Genomic DNA, 21772 nt, shown 5'->3' with positions numbered 1-21772 from the left:
AACGAGTTCACGCGAGAGCAATCCCAGGATGGGTAACCCACTGGGAAGTTCTTGTGTGAGTTCCCAAAAACAAAACCATAAAGGCGTGGTCGGGGCCCAAAGCGAACAATATCGTGCTACGGTGGAGTCGAGTTTTGGGTGTGGTGGGGGCCCGGGTCAGGATGTGACAATTTGGAAGACTAAATTTATAAAAAAATTTTTATAAATTAAATGATATGAAAGTTGATAAATATGTTCATTTTTAATTGATTACACATTATTTAATTTGCAAATTGTGTCTACATATTTAGCCTCTATTACTCTGAAAGTGTAGGATATAAGAGTTTGGTTTTTTGTTTTTTTGTTTTTTGTTTTGGGGATGTAAGGATCCCGGGGATTCACCAATTATGTCCATTCATCGTATATCATGCGGTTAGAAATTATTACAATTTTTCTATTTAAAATTAAATATAAACCGTACCAGACGAAAACTGGCCCCATGATGTACGATGAATAGACACGATTGGAGGATCCGGAGAGAATCCTCATTTAATAAACTGCTATTTATTTTCGTTTATGCAGTCATTTGCAATAAGTACAGATCCTCTCCGGGTCTAAAAAAACTAAGCCTAAGGATCAAACGATATGGGCCTTTGAAATTTGTAGCCGTTAGATCAAATTTCAACGGCCTGAATCATTTGATCTTTAAGCTCAGTTTTTTTAGATCCTGAGAGGATCTGTACTTGTTTGCATGCAAAGTACTCTCTAAAAATGTAATTTTCTTAAGTCAAAGCATCCTATCATTTTATCATTGATGGTCACATAGTCAAGCACTCTTATTTTATTTTATTTTTCCTAAACAAAAAATAAAATGTGTAAGTTGATACAATCATTGAATTCATTAACTAGTGCATTGTTGTATGTAAAATTACCGTATGAGGTAAATTATTTACGTCTTTTACAAAATTAGGAGATTCCATATTCATCAATCTCATTATGGAAGGGGTAAATTATTTTCTTTTTGCTCTCGAAGGTCCCAAATTTAAGAATACAACACAGAGAATTTAGGCTTGTCTTAGCACAAGCGGTTTTTATTTTCTACATCATAATAAATTTCTATAAATTATTTATGATAGTTGGATAATGACCAATTATCACCTTCTGTACTCCAGTATGTTGGAGATTTCATATATATATATGGCCTTTTATGCAAAGGGATCCACATTTTTTCTTCAAAAAATGAGGATTAGGTGTGGGGCCCACTCCACATAAAATTTCAACGATCTGAATCATCTATTTTGTAAGTCTCGATTCATAGTTCATCCATACAAAAATTCAATTCAATCCGAAACCATTTTCCTATTTAATTATCAAAATAAAATTTTATTGTTTATTATATAACAAAGTATTCATTAATTTTTTTTTGAACCCAATTAGATGTCTTAAATATTTTCGATTTAGCTAATATTTTGCAAGGATGATCTATGAGGTGCAACTTAAAAATAGGCAATTCAGATTGTTAAAATTCGATTTGATGTGGACCTCACAACTAATCTCTATTTTTATAAAAAAAAATGAGGATCCTTTCTCTTAAAGGCTTCCTATATATATATAATGAAGGGAACTATGGAATTTCTAATGACTTGCATGCATACATAATTCATAATTTATATACATAACCAACGGAAGTAAAACAATAAATAGTTATGGAAATCCCGTTTAAGAAGCATCAAAGAAACATAGTGAAGAACAAAGAGAGGGATTTATGAGTTGTACCTTTGGACCTAGACTTAATTCCAATGATTGACCACCTCCAAGATCTCTTATGCGGAACCATGTTTTTCCAAGGTCGGATTCACACGGATCGGAATACGCATACTTTAGAAGTCCGGTCATAAACATAAGAGCTTTCGATGCGGAGTAGATTAACAAGGCCACCATCATCCTGTTCCAGAATTGGTGGCCAAAGTCCATTGACTTCGCTGAGATAGACCATGCTTGTTTTGCAAGATTCAGGAACCTAATCTAGCAAGAAATCAACATGTTTCTTATAGTCTTGAAGTCCTAACAATCTAAAGACTAGCGTATGCTGCAAGTAATCATACTCCTAAGAGAATGCCAAATCTACTTCCTAGATATCCTTATGGATTTTCCTGGTTCAATAAGGATTTTACTATCATAAAAGGTCTCCTCCAAGACTCGTATAAATACACACTTCTAGGATTCATATCTGATAAACCAATCTTTGCATACTTATTCCCTTGCATACTGCTTGAGTCTTAATATTTCTTACTAACTTGATCTTCAGAAAGCCTTTGACCGGCACCCCCCGGGTCTTTAGCTTACTTATGGTTGTTCGTTCTTTTACAAGTTAACGAGTTCAGGCATCCACCACAAGCGACAGAGAAATTTGGTTCCAACAATAAGTGCTTTCATTGAGAGTTGGACTTAAGAACCTCTTAACCATATCACTTTTCCACAAACATAAGTGTTGAAGATAACTTTGTTAGCGCTAGCGTTAATACCTAACGACTCTTTACCTTTAGTCTGATCGGTGCAAAAAAAAAAAAAAAAAAATCTAGGGCAAGAAAGATTCCATAGGCCAAAGACCTGGTATCGGAGTAAGGATTTCCAACTATTGCGATGGAAATATTTATAAACACTAAGTTAGGGAGGTAGCGTTTCCCCGAATCAACGCTACCTAGATATGAGACCATGATTTTCCAAGGTCAGAGTAAGGCTGATCCGAATGCAGTTACCTCATAATTTCGATTGTGGACTCACCAACTTCGAGCTAAATTAGACCAAACGGAGCAGCGGTGCCATCATCACACTGTTCTAGGGCAAGACGTGGAGTCCTAGCAACTATGCTAGATGACCATGCTTGTTTCGGAAAAGACACGATCTAATCCAGATATAAACATAATCAGATCCTTTATAAGTCTTAGTGTTCCTATAATATAGGAATTGGCGTGCACCGTAAGGAATTACAAGTCCTAAAATGGTGCAATATCTACTTCTAGATATCTTTTAAGATTCTCCTACCCTAGAAAGATCTCTCCCTACGATATAGATACACCCATCTATGGTTCATCTCTAGTAACGTATTCTTTATACTTGAATTTTATTACCAATTGCTTGAGTCTAAAACAGTTCACTGACTTGACCGACGGAGAGCCTTTAGCTGGCACACCACTTCGATCCTATCTTGCTCACAATTGTTTATTGTCTTGTAGGTTACTCAATTTTTTGCACTTCCTTTGCATATGGTGTTACACAAATTTTGTTCCAACAACTAATGCTTTCATTGAGTGAGAACTCATATTCCTCTCTACCAGATCACCATACCAACTGACATGTTTACTGAAGAAAGCTCGGTTGACGCTAGTGACGACCTCGTTACTCCCACGATTGAAGCAAACCAAGAATATGACAGGGTAACTGTCATAGATGAGATGTGGCAAAACGTGGTGGAAGTTTATTCGTCTCTGTAAAGTGTCCGATGAAGTCCCCAGGCTAAAGAACCTGCAAAATTTGCCCACATGAAAACACGAAGATCTAAAAGAAGCCATTTCTTGCTTCAAGGAATTAACAACCCAAAGTACTGAGGTTATTGATCTAGCATTTGAAAAACCTCCTCAGCGTCTTGCCCTCAAGGAACACCGAAGGATATCTAGAAGACTTCGAGGTTTCTACCCTGCCCAATACTTAAAGAAAGAGACAATCCATAAAGTGAATTACATATATGGCGAACAAGAATATCTAGAAACACCTCGAGAGAAAGAAATGTGGCTTATAAGAAACTGAGAATGGTGGCCTCCATCAACAAACCACTAACCATCGACTTCAATATCTTAATGTTCTCCGATTAGGATTTGGAAGATGTTCATTCACCTTATGATGATGCCCTTGTCATTAAGGTATAGATCTCAAATGCATTAGTATGTCGGGTCTTGGTTGAAAATGAGTTAGGAGTTAACGTCCTCTTTAAGGATGCCGTCGAAAAGTAAGAGTTCTTGACAACATCAACAAAGGAAAAACTACCCTCTACACCTTCAACGAGGCTCCGGTCCGATTTCTAAGGACGATAAAGCTAGCAGTCCAGGCAGAGCCTTAAGTCAAGAGTATGTGTAGCCTTCACATACCTAAATAAGGCTTCTCTAAAGGATCCGTACCTACTCCCTGTTACAACCAGTACCTTAAAATATTGTATTTTATTCTTGAATCACGTGAAATAACTAAAATGCCTCTAGTTGGATGTCTTGAGTAATTATCGAGCTTTGACTTGAATTTCAGTTTCTCATACTTTCTTACAATTTTTAAAATGGTTTATGTATTCATAAATGCATGGACGAAAACAAAGTTGAAATTGGAGTTACGATGGTTGCATTTTGTCATGGAATTAGTGTGGGGGAAAAATTGTAATTTCATTTAAAATTATTTTAAGTGAGGATTATGCCCCACTCTGGTTCCGTCCTCTTCAATTCCTGCAACTTCACTTCTCTCTAACTCTCGAAGCTATCTCCATTTCTTTTTAGCATTGTGAGTCCCAGTCACCACCATCACCTATTCCTTCACCAATCTAATCTTAAATCTACATATTCTAAACCCATGGGACTCGGGGAACACGAATATGGTCTTGCATGCATTATCGGAGCACCGTGAGGTGCTTTTCCATTGAACCCGAGAGCATCGAGCTCTATTCTTGAACCCCAGTTGAGGTTTCTAGCCTAAATTTAATTCTTGACTGATGTTAAGTTCTAGGGTTGGTTTTATGATAATCTGCGTTAAGGTTGAGTTGGTATTTGAGGGTTTTAATCTCTGTAGTATACTGTGCATGTTTTCCTGTTTTTGACGAGCAATTTCGACCACTAGTCGCAGAGTTCATGACCGGTGGTGCTCGAATTCTATTGAAACCAATTCTAGGTAATTAAATCTTTAATTGCATGTCGATTGTGAGCTGGAAAACTCATGAAATTTACATCCTTGCTCAATGTGTTCGTTTCTAGAATCCGACGATGAAATTCGACAAGCCTCTATTGAATCCGAGGTGGATTCAATTCCTATTTGTCCCCAATTTGTTCTGGGGTAAGTTTTAAACCCAGTAGTCAGGTTTTGTTCAAACTCTGGTTCAAAACACGTTGAAATGAGTCTATCCGAGCTCCTAATCGTGTTGCGGGTTTTCTATAGTTTTCGGCGAGGTTTCGATGACGGCAGACAGCAGTCAACTGCAGCGACCGTTAAAGTTCACGGCAACAGCGACTATGCTTTTTGATTTAACTGCATATACCTCTAACGCAGGTATATTCTGTTTCCTGGGCTAAACTTTCTAGATGACCGGTGCGTGGCACCAGCGATGGCGAGTGGAATGATTACTTGCCAAACACTGATGGAGAGTACGGTGTCTTGTTCGCCAGCGACGGTGATATGACGGTGTTGCGTCTTTCTACCGCGTGACGGTTCGTGTTGATACATGGCTAGAGCACAGCGGCGCATGAGGAACCTGAGACCTATCTTAGGTTTTTCAATTCGTCATTCTAAATCACATGATGCCCTCCATTTGTGCAAATTCAAAGCCTAAATGGTAGTTTGGATAATTTTCTTAGAATGTCTAGAAATGCTTATTTAGACTAAATATTACATTCATAGGTATACACGAGGTTAAAGGGGATTCAGGCAAGAAGCCTAACGAGGAAGGACACTCTACTTACCTGTGAGTGAATCCCTTCGAAAGCTAAACGTTTTTAAATAAACTATTCTATATGCCAATGCATGTTACTATTGGATGGCCTTTGAGGAGACTTGAATATAGTTAGATTTTAAATGATATCTTGAGGCTATTGGAGATTTATTTTCACCACATGGTCAAAATACATCTCATATAGCTAGTTACTACCATAGGTTTATTGCAGATACCGATATTTCTAGTAAAGGCTAGATACTCTAGTAGATGCTAGTCATCAATCAGGTAGATGCCATTTCACTTGCTTGCTATACAACTTGAATGATGTTATGTGTATGATTGAGTTATTTACTTTGGTATGATGAGAGTTGAGATATGAAATTTATTACTATAATGGTAGTATTATTATTATGTAATTTTTTACTCATATAAGATTTCAAAATGGGGGTTAGTATGTTTAAATGATTTTAACTAGATAAACTTGATCCATTGACACATTGTTTTGTCGACCCCTTAGGACATAGCAAGAACAAGGAAACTTCTAGGAGTGACAAGTGGGCTTGCTGAATTGTATGAACGTTTAGGCACTCTTCTCTTCCAAAATTTGATGCGAGATTTATACGCACACAAATTAAACCCTCTTTTCGTCAAATTGTAGTATATGTATAAGTAGGGATCGTTCTGGACCGGGGATTAGGAGGGATTGTTAATCACTTGGATTTGACTCAAAAACGTAAAATAACAATATGAATGTATTTCTAACTAATCTAACACTTTTAAAATAAATGGGGGATTGGTTTTGGATGAATTTAAACTAAAACAGAAACTTGGAATTAAAACAGATTCTAAAAACGAAATTAATGAAATTGAATGATGATAAACTAGTTAGAGGGTTCCTTATCCACACATGAACATAAGCATATAAATTGACTCCCAGTTATGACTTCAACAAACGATGAATGACAATGCTCCAAGTTAATTAGGTTCGCTTAAACTAACCTTCAGATTTCCCTAGATTCATTGGATTGAATGGAATACGCATTACAACCAAATTATTCCTAATCAAAGTCCCTAACCATGGAATACGCATGATAGAGACATTCAACAAGGATCATTAAGTTCAATGGAAATCATAAACATCGACTAGGCATTCATAACTATGGAATACGCATGTTAATCCAGCCTAGGGTTTACTAAACACAATCGTGACTAGCGATCTTTACTACTCATGAATATAAGTTCATAACGATTAGGTGAAATTCCCTTATATCCTAGCATCAATTTTAGGCATGCAAATTAAGTGTCGACCCTCAACCCACATACATAAACAAGTTCTTAATCAAAACAGAAAAGTAAACCACATCTAAAGTTCATGAATTCATAACTGGAGTAAATCAAATCATAACCAACATATGTCCATGGCTTCAAATTCACCTCTAACTAAAAAGAAATTAGTTTCACATGTTTAACATAATTGAACAACAAGTTAAATTAAACATGAAAACAAAAACAAGAAAAGAAAGAACAAATGGATGGAATTGAATGGATGGAAAGTTAGCTACGGGGTTCATCTCCACATATGTTATACTTGCATAATAAAACGATTTCCAATTGCATTTCAACAAATCATTAATTCTCAACGCCCCGGGTCAATTAGGTCCGCTTAAATTAACCGTCAAGTTTTCCTTAAGTTAATGAATTGGATGGGTTAGCGCAACGCAATTCACAACATTCTCCAAAAGTCCTTTACGTGAAAAGCACAATAAAGATACAATCAAAGATCATTAAGCATCATGAAAACTTTAAGTGTTGACGAGGCATTCGTTACTATGGAATACGCATGAAACTTATGCCAAGAATTCATTTAACGCGATTGTTTATAAGCAACCTCCACTACTTGTGAATATAAGTTCGTAACTATTAGGTGAAACTCACTTATATTCTAGCGTCATATTCATGCATGAAAATTAAGTGTACACTCTCAATAAACATACATAAATATGTTATCAATCAAACGGTTAAACAAATTGAACCACAACTTATGAAACGCAATTAGAATTAATCAAATCAAAATGCAAGCATAAACATATATTTCGAATCACCCCCTAGCTAAAGGGGGTTTAGTTTATTATAACTTTGAAATCAAAGAAATACCTAAACATTCCAACAACTCAAACTTGAATTGTATGAACGTTTAGGCACTCTTCTCTTCCATTCCTCATACGTACAAACAAAGAGAATTGAATTTAAACATTGAAATCAAAGAAACACCTAAACATTCCAACAACTCAAACTTGAATTGTATGAACGTTTAGGCACTCTTCTCTTCCTCGTTGTTGTAGCACAAGGTCTAAGGATAGTTTGATGGTGTGAATGGTTTGGGGAATGATTGAAATGGAAGAGGAATGGTGTTTGGATTATAAGGGGAGAGATGGGAAGCTCACGGCTAGGGAAGGGAGAATGTGTTTGTAATGTGTTGTGTATGAAATGAGATGATATTTTTGTGTATGAATGCATGGGTTTTTATAGGGGGAATGGGAGAATATGTGGGTGATTGTTTAAGAGTGAATGTGGTTGTTATGATTGAGAGTGCATGTGGATGAAATGATGAAGTAGGAAGGTGGAAATGCATGTGTTGAATTGGTGGTGCAATAATGAAAGAGTAAGTGCATGTGTGTGTGAATGGTGGTGCAATGATGAAAGAGTAAGTGCATGTGTGTGTGAATGGTGGTAGCTAGGGTGAATTATGATGAATGCATGTGGAATAAAGATGGAGAAGGTGGTGTAATGATGAAGGATTAAGTGCATGTGTGTGTGAATGGTGGTGCAATGATGAAAGAGTAAGTGCATGTGTGTGTGAATGGTGTTTCTTGATGGTTTTGGGGTTGTGATGCATGTGAATGCATGTGGCTAAGGGTTGTTGATTGGGCTAGAGGTTTTGCATGGCTCAAAGGATTGTTTGATTGGGCTAGGCCCTTTGTTTTATGTCCAAAGTCCATACAAGGCTTTCAAATTCGTCCAACACTTTGGCTCCAAGCATATGCTATCCATTCCAAGCCCAATTTTGCTCCAAAATGCTCCAAAATGCATCTTTTTGCTTCCTTAGCCATATGAACCTAAAAACACACGAAAATGGCTTAAACTACTAAAACAATTATGAATTAACAACATAGATGCACGAAAACAAGCTAAGTAAGTCGCCTAAATATGCTCCTATCACTTGCCTGTGAGGCTTCCACCTACGGACTTGGGTGATGATCTCTTTACTACCATTTTATCCAGTTTGTAATAATTGGATGTTTGTACTTTTGATTATGCTTGGCACTGCACTACATTGCTTTGTGTTAACTATTGTATGAACTACTGTTTGGTCCAGATGATGTGATAATAATGGGATGTACCCCTTGACTTCTGTCCAGAAATAGCTTTTTTGCTTCAATCCTTTTGGCCTAAATTTTTTAGCCCGAGGTTATTAAAGAATAAATTTAGGCTAATTTTTTTTGTAAGCAAAATTATGTACGCTATTCGAATTTAATTTTATGAACATTTTAACCTAAAAATATTTAAATTCTGATAAATATTGAAAAATCATTCAATTGGGTGAATCCTGAGTTAAATAATTTTTTTTTAATTATTTTAGCCCTTGGATTTAAATTTGGGTTGTTGGATCTTCTTTTATACCGTTGGATTTGATCATATTAGACATCAGCTGTTGGATTCAATGAAATTATAAATATAAAACAAAAACATTAACCAAATTAAATGTGGACCGTTGGATAACCAACGACCCGTTTGAATTTTAGTCGTTGATAATTCAAAAGAGGCATTGGCTCACTTTTCTTGGCCGACAATTGCTGGTGTCATGCCATAAGTCCAAGATCGACAGGTCACATCAGCACATTCCTGTTTATTTAACTTGTCTCGCCTCCGAGACAAGACCAAAGCAAAATCAATGATTTAACCATGCATTCATTTTCTTTTAATTGATGGCTACATTTAACCTTTGCATTAGACTGCCTACATACCCTAAGAAGAGATCAAGGCATTCGTAGTTCTCCATTCACTACACTCTGACGTTTATCGCAGTACGTTCAAGCATAAAAGCATAACATTCCTCAATCAATTATTAGAACTTGACATGCACGAAATTACTATATTCAGGGCTACATAACAAACCCACATGACAATCAAGATTTCCATTTCATCCATCTCATAAATCACTATGTTTCAACATAATACCGCAATTTATAGCATGCAACATCTTAATGAACAACCAATGAAGCACAATATTATTCTCTAGCCACATTGGTCAATGAATCTGATCATAGTAATAACAATCATATCCACAATCACTCCAATTAATCAATCCCAAGAATCAAAGATGCACAATTTTAACATTTAACTATGTTAATCAATCAATAAGACCATATATCAATTCACGAAATTTAATAAAGGAGTTCTACATAATTTCCTACCCGGATTCCAAGTAATAACATGATAAATCTAATTTATAAACACATGTCTAGTGTGAGCAATTCCTATTCACTCAAATCTAGGGTCGGACTAACTTTATGAAAATGAGCAAGAGTAGCGATTTCGGACCACTCAATGAAATCCAACTAAAATATGGTCGCCTATCGAAATGTACCAAGTATAATTGATCCTCATCACCCCTAGAATGCGTATGGTCCCCCATTACGGATATAACAAGTAGAACCATAGGCATAATCTAATCGAACAAGCAGTGATCACCCATCGCGGATATACGAAGTATGATTACCCCTGAAATACATATGGTCCCCTGTCACTGATATACCAAGTAAAACCACATCCTATCTTTAGGTAGTGATCATCCATTGCAGATATACCAAGCACGATCACTCTTAGAATGCGTATGGTCCCACATTGCGGATAAACCAAGCAGAACCATATGCATAGTCTAAAAATGTAGGCAGTGATCACCCATCGTAGATATACCAGGCATGATCACCCCTAACAGTCCCCTATCGCGGATACACCAAATAGGACTGTATCCTATAGCTTTAGGTAGTGATCACCCATCGTGGATATACCTAGCATGATCACTCCTAGAATACATATGGTCCCTTATTGTGGATACACCAAGCAGAACCATAAACATAGTCTGATCGTCCAGGCGGTGATCACCCATCGCGGATATACCAAGCATGATCACCTCTGTAATACGTATAGTCCCCTATCCTGGATATACCAAGCAGGACCATCCATGTACTACTGCTACATGGTGCAGTTAGATCAACACACAACCTCCCCACCCCTATCTCAACCCCTATGATTTACAACGTAAGCACTTGTACCATCAACTTCTCATGGCCACTAACTAACAAGTCATACAAGCATATAAGTTCTATAGAATATTTCTGATAGGATTTTAGGCTCACATTGTCATAACAGTTATCATACATATCATTCATATTATCAAGTAGATAAATACACATATATATCACAATAAGGCGTCACATACATGTAAACTGAGGTATATATTATCTGGGAGATCACTAACCAATATAGGCCCATTAAGCCCTACGTAGTCTCTAGTATTACTAATTGTAATATTTAAGATCAATTTGTAACATATTGGCCAAAAGTCAACTCTTTGTCAGCGATAGGGTCCACAACCCAATATAATTTGATCTGGAACATTCGCCCATGAATTTCTGATTCGTAACTTCCCAAGAGTCTTATTAATCTTCTAGAACAATATCCTAAAAGTTAACGATCCAACGGTCGGATCTCCGCCAATCGCTAAAATTAAGTGGCGATCAACATTTGATTTCACAAACTTAGAAATTCAATTCGGTGAGATCTGTATATTGGATTCCTGATCCGTAAATTCCTAAGGTCCTCAAATATTACGTATGATAACATATTGAAGTTTGGTAATAATCTAACGGTCGAATCGTCGATTGTTATAATGATCAAGTGACGCCCTCTAAGGAAAATATGTTTAAACAATGGGATTTCGTTAATCGGATGTCAAATATGAATCAGAGTATCAAATTTAACCTTAGAAGACAAAGTCGGCCTACTGGCCACGCGCTGCCGCATGTGGCAGTTTCTGGCAAGCAGAAACCCAATTTTTAGACTAACTCCAAAAATTTCCAAATTTTATAGGAATATAGAGTACAACTAGGGGAATAATTTTCATACATGGGCCGAAGTCCAATTCTGCTGGGAAACACCTGAAAACCACATCGATCAATCGGGAACCCTAAAAATGGGTGTTCTCGATTCATCGCCAAAACGAACTTCGACGCGTCAACTAGTGCATGGGTTTTGTTCCTAGGGTTGAGGGAAGTCGATTGGTGGTGGTGATCGATGATGTTGACTTCAAAAGTGGCGGATCACCGTTTTGCACCCCTCGGCGCCCCCAACGCCATTCTTCGCGAAAAGGGCACCAATCCTTATCGATTTTGGGTGAAATTGGAAGAGGGATCGACTGGCTTTGAAATAAGGATCAATATGGGACCAGTCCCGTCATCAAAGGTGGCCAGAATTGAAAGATAAGGACAAGTCAGATGGGCTAGTCGAAGAGGGGTTCCAGGTTTGCTAGGTCTCTCATTCCCCTCATTTCCTTCCTTTCCCCCTTCTGATTAGTCATTCCCCCTCATTTCTCTCCCGCAACTCTCTTTTCCCCCCTCTCTTGCTGCCATCTAGCAGCTTTTAATCTTTTTTCTTCTTCTCATTTTCTTATTTTCTAATTGGTCTCTTCCTAAAGGAATAGGAACCCCTAAAAATTTTAAATTCCTATTTTATTTAATAAACTTCTAATGTCTGTAACTTCTCCTTCGTCATCCTAATTCACGAACGGCCTTTGCCTACGCTCTCGTAGGTCGAGCTCAATTCGAAAATATTAATAGTGACCCTTGAAGGTCTACGAATTTTAAATAATTATTTTCAAAAATTCAAACTTTGTCATTAAGTAATTAAAATATAAAATTAATTTAAATTTTTGAAAATACGACAAATCCCGCGAATACGAAATACGTAAATTACAATAGTGAAATCCAATAACTGGACTTCACATCTGGACACACCCACGTGGGTAGGGCTGCCCTTTGCAGCAATGATAAATGCTGAAGCGCATCCTTCATGTGTGGCGCGAGTGGTTTTGGGCACTTGTCATCCAACTCCCTCTCTTCCACTTGCACAAGTGGGCTCCTCCATTAACCTTGGCCTAAATCTTGGCTAGAATCTGGTTTTTTTTTTTGAGTTTTAAGACTTAACCTTATTTTAAAACAAGGGTTGGAATGCAATTTTTGAAGGGAAAATTTAGAACTTACTCCAAGGGTTGGAGTTGGCCTAAGGAGGAGGGGCTGAAGATGGGCTTAGCCTCACAATGGACTAGCAATAATGTGGTTCAAATTTGCCTTTGGTGAAAATTGAACCTCGTGCCTCTCATCTATAAGTGAAGAGGAATACCACTAGACTGTAATACTAAGTAGCAAATTGGCAGTTAGATCCACAACCTAGAGGTAACGTTAAGATCTTATTGATGACAAATGACGATATTTTATCTAAAGGGTGTCTGTGTACGACTTAAGTTGACAAAAAAATAATATAATTGCTTCAAATATAAAAGGAGATGAAATTGGCAGCTTTTAAAGTGTTTAAGAAAAATAGTCGACCAAATTTTTACTTTGAATAATTCGGGACTAAATCGGCGTTTATTACAGCGTTTACATACAACCAACCTCTAGTTGAACTTTCTTCGGATTCACAAATCATCTAAACTTAGCTAACTAGTTTTTCTGAACAGAAAAAACGAAAGATGATACGCAAAAGTTCAATCGAAGAATCAGGGCCTTATGCTTCTAAATTATTAATCACGATCGCATGTACAAATTCTTTGCTGCAACAACGAAGAAGGGAAGCAACAACCAGAGGTTGAAAACTAGTCAGACGAACGTACACCATCACGCAAACTTGCAGTTGGAGACGCTCTGAATATGAAAAGGCTTCTTATATGACTGCAACAAGAGAGAATAACATACCACGTTGAGAGATGAAGCAGCCATACATGAACCGGCAAGCCACGGTGGTAGTCCAATTCCAGTGAAAGGGAAAAAGACTCCAGCTGCGACTGGCATGTTGAGGATATTGTAGCCCAGGGCTCAGACATAATTCAATCGAATTCGTGACATAGTTTTTCTGGAGAGATCTATGGCTGTAACTACATCTTCCAAGTTGCTATTCATCAGAACCATATCGGTGGCTTCTATAGCTACGTCGGTGTCAGCACCAATTGCCATGCCAACATCTGCTGCAACCAAAGCTGGAGAGTCATTGATTCCATCTCCCACCATTGCCACCGCCATTCCTTTTGTCTGCAGCCAATTTCAGTTAAATGTTAGAAATGGCTAAAAAATACTTAATATGGAAATAATGTTTGAAAATTTCTTAATAACATTGGTTTAATTTAGATAAGTCATTTCAATCTCCATCAAAACCAGAATAAAACAGCATGTGTAGCTGGGTATTGTAATTTATTCACACCACCCTCGTAACTATTTCACAATCGTACCTGTAATTTATCAAAAAAGGAGTTAGGAAGAACTCTGCCTCCGTGAGAGCTGTTATCTACAAGAAACAGGGATCTAAAACTTGGCGAGTATGGCTTGCTGACATGGACAAGGTGCATACAGCCACCAATCATCCAGAACCAAAGATTCATATGAGATAGATTCCAACTATGAAATAATAGTTGCATGTTCAGTTCCAATACATACAGAAAGAACATCCTTCATACCCAATGACATAGATTGCATTTAGTTTTATGTCAAGAGCCTAAACGATAACAGAACGGAGGCAGAGCTTTTCACTAGTCAGAAATGAAGTGCATAACTTGTTATATTACAGAACATCAACATAAACTATTTTGGTAGCATAGGTCATAATACAAAATGACCAGACCAATACGAGGAGTGCAACTTCATAACAAAGGAAAGACGAGAAAACGGACTACACTTGCACCCTCAGGCATATGGATAGTATCTAATCAGTAATTGTCTTTTCCTAATACCAAATCAAAACAGGTTTTCGACGTCCTCGGCAGGAAAAGTAAGTAGGAACAAGTATAATGAAGCTACAACAGACAAAAAAAAAACATGAAAACAAAATGCATGAAAAGTTGAAAACCCAGATTCTGAATTGCAAAGCAATTTGTTTCCCAATATAAGGTGCTCTTACCTTATGAGCCTTTTCGAGTGCATTTCCACCCTTGATAAGAACACCTTGCGAAGCACCCTTCCTGTTGCAACCATTACTGCCGGGGGGTTGCTAGTGTCAAGGCACAAGGGCAAGCAACCACTAATACTGGGATACCGAATTGTAATGCCAGCTCAAATTTATCCATGCCTTTTGGTATCCAGTTTTCCGGAAAAAGACCAAATTCTCCAGGGATAAACCGTCCAAGCCATGTCAAAAATGCAACAATGACAACCTGATGTAAGAAAGAAAAAAAGAATCAATCGTGCAATTGAAAAAATTTCATAATACATGTGTCCATATTAGCTGATCTATGCGTCAACGCATGATATGATCCAACATAGAACCTGACAGGAAATCCAAAATCAATATTTAGTATTTGCTCCTTTAAGTAATTGATTCACAAGTTGTTGCTACAAAACTCATGACAAGAACAAGAAGAATAGAAATATACAAATTAAATACCTCCGGCCAACAATGAACTGCACTGGTGTGCAAAGAATCCATCTTAAAAGCATCCTTACAGTGAGCATATTGTGAACCTTGTAGTCTAACCAATTTCCATAAGGAGGAAGCATCGTAAGCTCCATTGAGAATAAAAATATAGGAACCGAAAATAGGCAGCTAAGGAAAAACTGGTTCCTGTACATCTGAATCTCATGTTTCCGCTCAGCTTCTCTTGGTCTTGGTGGAACAGACAAGCTTGCCTGGTACACCTTGGATTCATGGCCAGCTTCTTCAATACAACGTATAAGAGATCTTGGACCTGTGAGGTCTGAATCATAGGTAATAGTCACCTTCTTCTCTGCCAAGTCGACTTTAACATTACTTACTCCTTCAACTGATTCAACGACGGATTGGACAATAGTCATATCCTCTGGAGAATCAACTCTTTCAAGTTTTAGATGAAGTTTGTTGACATCATTCCCAGAACTAACCAGTTCAGCCCCAAAGCCAGCATCTTCAATTGCTTGAATAATGCAACTAGTATCAGTAAGGTTGGGATCAAAGCGAACCTTTGCTTCTTCCAGGGATAGACCAACAACTGCATTTCTCACTCCATCGACCATTCGAAGAGCGCACTCAACAGACTCGGAGCAGCTGGTGCATACCCTTCCTTTTATCCTCAGTCGGCATACTGCTACATCGTGTTGTGGAAATTCAGAAACAGGGAAACCAGCATCTTCTACAGCTTCCTTAATTTTTCTTCCTTAATTTTTCTTACCTAACATAAAAAAACATCATATGCTAAGTGCTCACAAGGCATACTAATACATTACTGAAAAACTTTGGTTTGGTAATCGTGTCTAACAAATGTTTTTGAAAATATTTTAAAAGATGAGTTTTTTGAAGAAAGGCGGAGAAATAGCATCTTAGAGAAGTCCTTAAACTTCACTCACATTAATGAGCTCTGGTATATAATTCACTGCAGCTTGGCCTTCAATGGGCGACACTGTTGCACTCTTGATCCCATCAAGCTTTCCCAACACAGATTCAATCGTTAATGCAACTATATATTCATTACGTCTGTTAATTGAACAGCTGAGAACTTTCTTTAAACAGTGGTGATCATTTGAAGTGACCAAACGGGTCAAATCCCCCCAACGAGTTCTCACCCTGCACCCCAGAAGCCGAACCAGCTATTTGCTCCTCGTATCCAAAATAGAAAAGCTCCATTAACGATTGAACATATCATACACGGAATGAACATCCAGAGGATGAAGTTAACGATTGAACATGTAATACAAGGAATGAACATTCAGGGATGAAGTTATTCATTACATTACTGGAACCAACTTGTCCTTGAACTCAAAGGAAGCAAACTCACTTGGCAACCATGCTAAAACATAGAGATAAACTACAACAACCACAATAACTTAAAACTACTAATTAATTGCAAACTAATGCAATTATTTATTCATTACGTCTGTTAATTAAACAGCTGAGACCTTTCTTTAAACTGTGGTGATCATTTGAAGTGACCAAACGGGTCAAATCCCCCCAAAGAGTTCTCACCCTGCGCCCCAGAAGCCGACGATGACCCGCCTCCACCAGCACCAGAGGAGGAACCGTCCCTAAACATTCCCATCATCGAGGGGTCATACATGGGAGGACCATGCTGGGGCCCGAAATAATATCCCGGCCCATAAGATGGTGGCGGGGGAGGCATCATTGCAACCTGCCCAGCATGCCCGGGAGGGTAATAGTCCATTAGCTGGCGCTCCTCCCTCTTCACAAACTGAGAGCGGTCGGAACTCTCAGCCTCCCGGTAGCGTTGGAGGTAAATGGTGAGGGGTTCGACATAGTTGTCAAACCCGAGCTTTCCCATTGCCCAGAGGACATCCTCAGCAGTGACAGTCTTGCGCTGCTCGCGCTGGCAGCGCTCGGTGGCCTCGCCGGTTATGAAGGCGATGTACTCGGAAACACACTCCTGCATGGTCTCCTTGGCCTCGTCAGATATTTTTGCATGCGGGGGTAATATCCTCCGCATTATGCGTATCACGTTGGCTATCGGCATGTACCGATCCTGCTCGCGAACGAGGCACTGCGGGGCCCTCTGTTCAGTGTTGTTGTCGCTACTGCCGGCGGAGTTTGGCAGGGTTGCTGGTGTTTGCGATGGCATTGCCGCCGTCGAAACTGTTGGCGTTGGCTGCATGCAAGGTGGGAAGAACACAATCAATGTAAGTCAACTAATTATTCACTGTACAGATACGCTCATAAATGAGTAACTTAAATTCGAAAAAAAAGAGAAAAAAGAAAAAAGAAAAAGAAAAACTTATTTGTGGAAACCAGGGCCATGCAAAAGTTACCCGAGAAACGTTGAAAGTAACAATTTGTGGTCACTTAATTAATGAGTAAGGAAGACATGGTTTATGGTTATATTAATCAGGGTGAGGGTGTATATTAATGGGGTTTGAATCATTAATTGTGTGTGTGTATGTGCAGATATTGTAAATGGCATGGCCAATCAAAGAGGTTTTTGCACTACTTACCATAAACTATATACCAATATAAGTGTTTCAAATAAAAATAAAAAAACTATATACCAGTATAATGACAGGTGATGTTGAGAATGCCTTACATATTCTTATATTAGTAACTTGGGATACCACAATATATAACGTTGAATCCAGTCTATTTTAGTTCTTATCTAGTAGACTTACTCCTAATCCTATTTGGTTTGTAAACTTACCACTAGAAACACTTAATGCATAGTCATGGGCGTGTCCACCCTTGAATCTAAAAATTCATTGAATGCAATGTGTGCGAGAAATGTCGAATTCAGTGAATAATTAACTAGAAAGAGATCATTTTCGGATCCCTACCACCTAATCCACCAAAGCCACATATCTGGACCCTTGAAATTTGATCAAACGGCTAAAATTATTATAATTTTTTATGGAACCTCTTATTTTTAACCGTTGGATCAAATTTCAAGGATCCAGATTTGTAGCTTTGGTGAACTAGGCATCGGATCCCTTTCCTAATTAACTGACTTCAAATTTACCATAAAATTAGCAACAATGAATGAATATCAACCATTTACATAAATGCGAATGATTGACCATCCATAAAATTGCATGGACCGTTAGTCTTTGACATTTGTTGTCTTTTCCTATATAGACTATTGATAATCCAAATAATCGGGGTGAATAGTGATTGACCAAAGAACGATATGTGCAAACCATAAACCCTAACATGCGCGTAAACTTCACGAGCTCACCTGCCCGTGATTATGTTTCCACAGTAAGCTCAAAAATCAAAGAATAAATTGACACCTCACGCGCTTGTATGTCTACGTATCACTGTGACTGTATAAACGACTCTTTTAAGAACCGGAAAGCTGGGTCCCACACAGGAAACGGCCTCCCTTATGGGTGCTACCTAATCCGTCTACCACTGTTCAAAACTCGTTTCCCAGCCCGAAACCCTATCAGCTCCTCATGTGATGATATATTGCCTTATAGCCACTCGAATTCCCCTGTAAAATATCAGATTTGAATACGTGCGTGCGCATACACATATATATATATATATATATTTCCTCTAATATGTAAAGAAAAATATAGATTTTTGAGTGACTGAAACCCTTCTAATTTCTAATAATCAAAGTAAAGGCAGTGCTAATAATATTTTTCATATTAATAAGAAACAATTATAATCAGACAAAAATTAAGCCAGTAGGTATATATATGTGTGTGTGTATTACAGATCATCACAACGCCACTGCAAGCATAGAACCAGATATCCATGAGTGGTTACATAAAAATGCAACCTATATTTGAGCAAGCGTTACTTTGAAACGAACTAGCTGTTGGAAATGTGCCCTAAAACCAATCATATGATGATACTTTACGGACATTTCACAAAGTTAAACTAATGTAGTTTAAATGTAAAGGGCAAAGATTATTGTTTGAGTCGTCTCATATAAATGTTATATGCTTAAACGATAAGTCCAAGGAATATGTGATTGGAAGAATGCGATCTAAAAAAGTTAGATTCATGAGACCATTCTTTCGTTGACACATCCTAAATGTTCCTGATAATAGGATTGTCAATTGGGCATTGACAGTCCGTTAAGATCAGTACGTGCTATGTCTTCTCTCAGGGAGAGTGACTAGTCTGGAGTCATTGGTGTGTGTGACATCAAGACAAGTACGTAGGTGCTCAATAGAGAATGAGTTCACTGAACACGATCAACGAAGAGTTCTCATATTCATGTCACATGAGAACTCATGGTTGGGATAATGCAAATTAGTCTTTTGACCTAAGGCATCACAGTTGTCTTGTGGTTAGGTCCTTAATCTTTGATTATGTCAAAGTCACTCCATCAGGAGGGTGTCCACGGCATCGTTGGGGTTAAGCCACTTAGCCATGGAGGCAAGTGAATGCGCAACAAGGGATCTCTAACCTTCAAACTGTTTGAGGGAGAATACTCTATGATATGATTAAGAATCTTTGGCCAAAGTATGAATGAGATTTAGGAATGTGTTCCAAATCACATTCAAGGTAATCATATAAGCACAAGACTCACATTGGATAGTAGACATGAATAAACTATCAAACCAAACAATGTGGTCAAGAGTATTGTATTAGAGAAATACCGTATTGCATTTGTAATCCTAAAACTGAATAAGTTCTCCACCTCTTCTGATTAGCTTGGGTAACCATGACATGCTGCTAGGCGTCAACCATGGTTTGTGGAAGCCCTAAAAGTGTATTATTACTAACGGGAGAATTGAAAGTAAGTTTCAATTCACAATCGATTAGAAAGAGTTTTAATCGCCCACTGCCTCGCTAAAAGGAACCTAATGGATCGTTCACCGAGTAAGGTAGAGTTTGAAGAAACAACGGAGATGAGTAAGAATAATTAAATGGTTTAATTATTTATCTAAGGCTAGGATTAATTAATATGTTAATTAATCAAACGAATAAGTTCGTTAAAGACCTCGGGTTAGTTTTGGGCCGCAAGGCCCAATGGGATTTGAATGTCAAGCCCATTAACTCAAGTTGTATGACAACTTGAATAAACAAAGGGCTTGAAAGCCCAATAAACCCTATAGGCCGACCATGTTAGAAGAATAGGGCTTTTGGTCCATTAGGTCACTTATTTGAAGGGACTATATAAAGGACTTTATAGCCTAAAATTCATTAAGGGGTTGTTTTTGGGGAAAGGATGAGAACACAAGCTCTCCTTTCTCTCTAAAATTTCGGCCACCTTGGAGGGATCATCTAGCAATCAAACTCCTCCAAGGTCACTCATTTCTTCTTCATTATGCCTTGGTGATGAATCATTAGAGGTTCTCAATTTTGGGAACTTTGGAGAAACCTTTTTTCATCCATCCAAATCCATAGATCTAAGATGCAAGGAATGAAGGCCCTCTTTTTGGGTGATTAGCCTTTGTTTAAATACAAAGAGGAATCTACAAAGGTATATATATATTTCAACTCACTTTGTTTTGAGTTGATTATTGGTTCACCATTTTACTAGGCTTTGAACATTCATGGGTAATGTTTTGTTTTAAGTGCATGCTAGCATGATTCCGCCTTTAATTTGTTAATTGCATGCTAATGATGTTGCTTAAATGAACATGTCATCTTCCAAAATAATCTTTCACTAGCTAGACGAGCTGTAACAAAAATTCGGCCAAAAACTAATAAATAAAAGGGGCATTTAGATCTAGGTAAAAAAAATTGTTAGCAATAGAGCAAAATAATGTCAAAAATATAGCAAAAAAATAACAAAAAATTTAATTTTATTCTGATAGGGAAGAAATACTTTTGACTTCCTCCAAAAATCGAACACACAAATAAATAAAAAAACATGAACACACACAAATTGTATCAAGCAAGGAAAATCGTCCACGAAAAAAATTGCGTTAAAATCTTGACAAAGCAATGAAAATCCTAAAAAGATCAGAGATATGTCTATGATATCAGCAGTTCAACACATAAGGAGCTGAGACAAACACAAAATTAAATGCAAAACACCACCAAATGCAGGATTGAATGCAAAAACTTTGAGATCGGCCTTGGAAAAACTATATTTGGGAAAAAATGGGAGAGAGGAAGAGAATAAATTTGGGTCACTAAATTTTGAAGAGAAATAGACATGCATGCAATAAAATTCCATAAACAAATAAGAAAATGAAAAAAAAAAAAAAAATCAGAAAACCAACTCTTATTTATATATGCGCGCACACACATATATAAAATCATCAAGAAGAATTTAAAACAAGTAATATGAAAAATATATCAATAAATAAAAGAGCAAAGCAAGATGCCATTTGCTAAGAGAGACTTACCAGGGTTCAATGATTTTGCATGCCTTGGAGGAAGCCCACCACCCATGCGTTCCATTTC

General features: G+C 37.6%; 1 protein-coding gene and 1 pseudogene across 1 annotated transcript; both read right to left on the bottom strand.

Moving 5' to 3' along the window:
• Positions 1–13617: 13617 nt before the first annotated feature.
• Positions 13618–16585, bottom strand: LOC137747882 (copper-transporting ATPase HMA4-like). The gene is made up of 8 exons (XM_088678583.1): positions 16525–16585; positions 16305–16418; positions 15374–16118; positions 15200–15255; positions 15059–15143; positions 14891–14951; positions 13879–14028; positions 13618–13671 (listed from the first exon to the last, which is right to left on the bottom strand). The coding sequence occupies exons 1-8, from the start codon at positions 16583–16585 to the stop codon at positions 13618–13620; spliced, it is 1326 nt and encodes a 441-aa protein (XP_088534709.1).
• Positions 16586–16618: 33 nt separating this feature from the next.
• On the bottom strand, positions 16619–17553 carry LOC137746564 (nuclear transcription factor Y subunit B-9 pseudogene; annotated as a pseudogene).
• Positions 17554–21772: the final 4219 nt, after the last annotated feature.

The sequence above is a fragment of the Pyrus communis genome, chromosome 2, assembly GCF_041283825.1.
Source record: "Pyrus communis isolate YQ-2024b chromosome 2, ASM4128382v1, whole genome shotgun sequence".
Classification (NCBI taxonomy): Eukaryota; Viridiplantae; Streptophyta; class Magnoliopsida; order Rosales; family Rosaceae; genus Pyrus; species Pyrus communis.
Note: the sequence above shows the minus strand (reverse complement) of the source record. Positions and strands in the feature narration are given on the sequence as shown.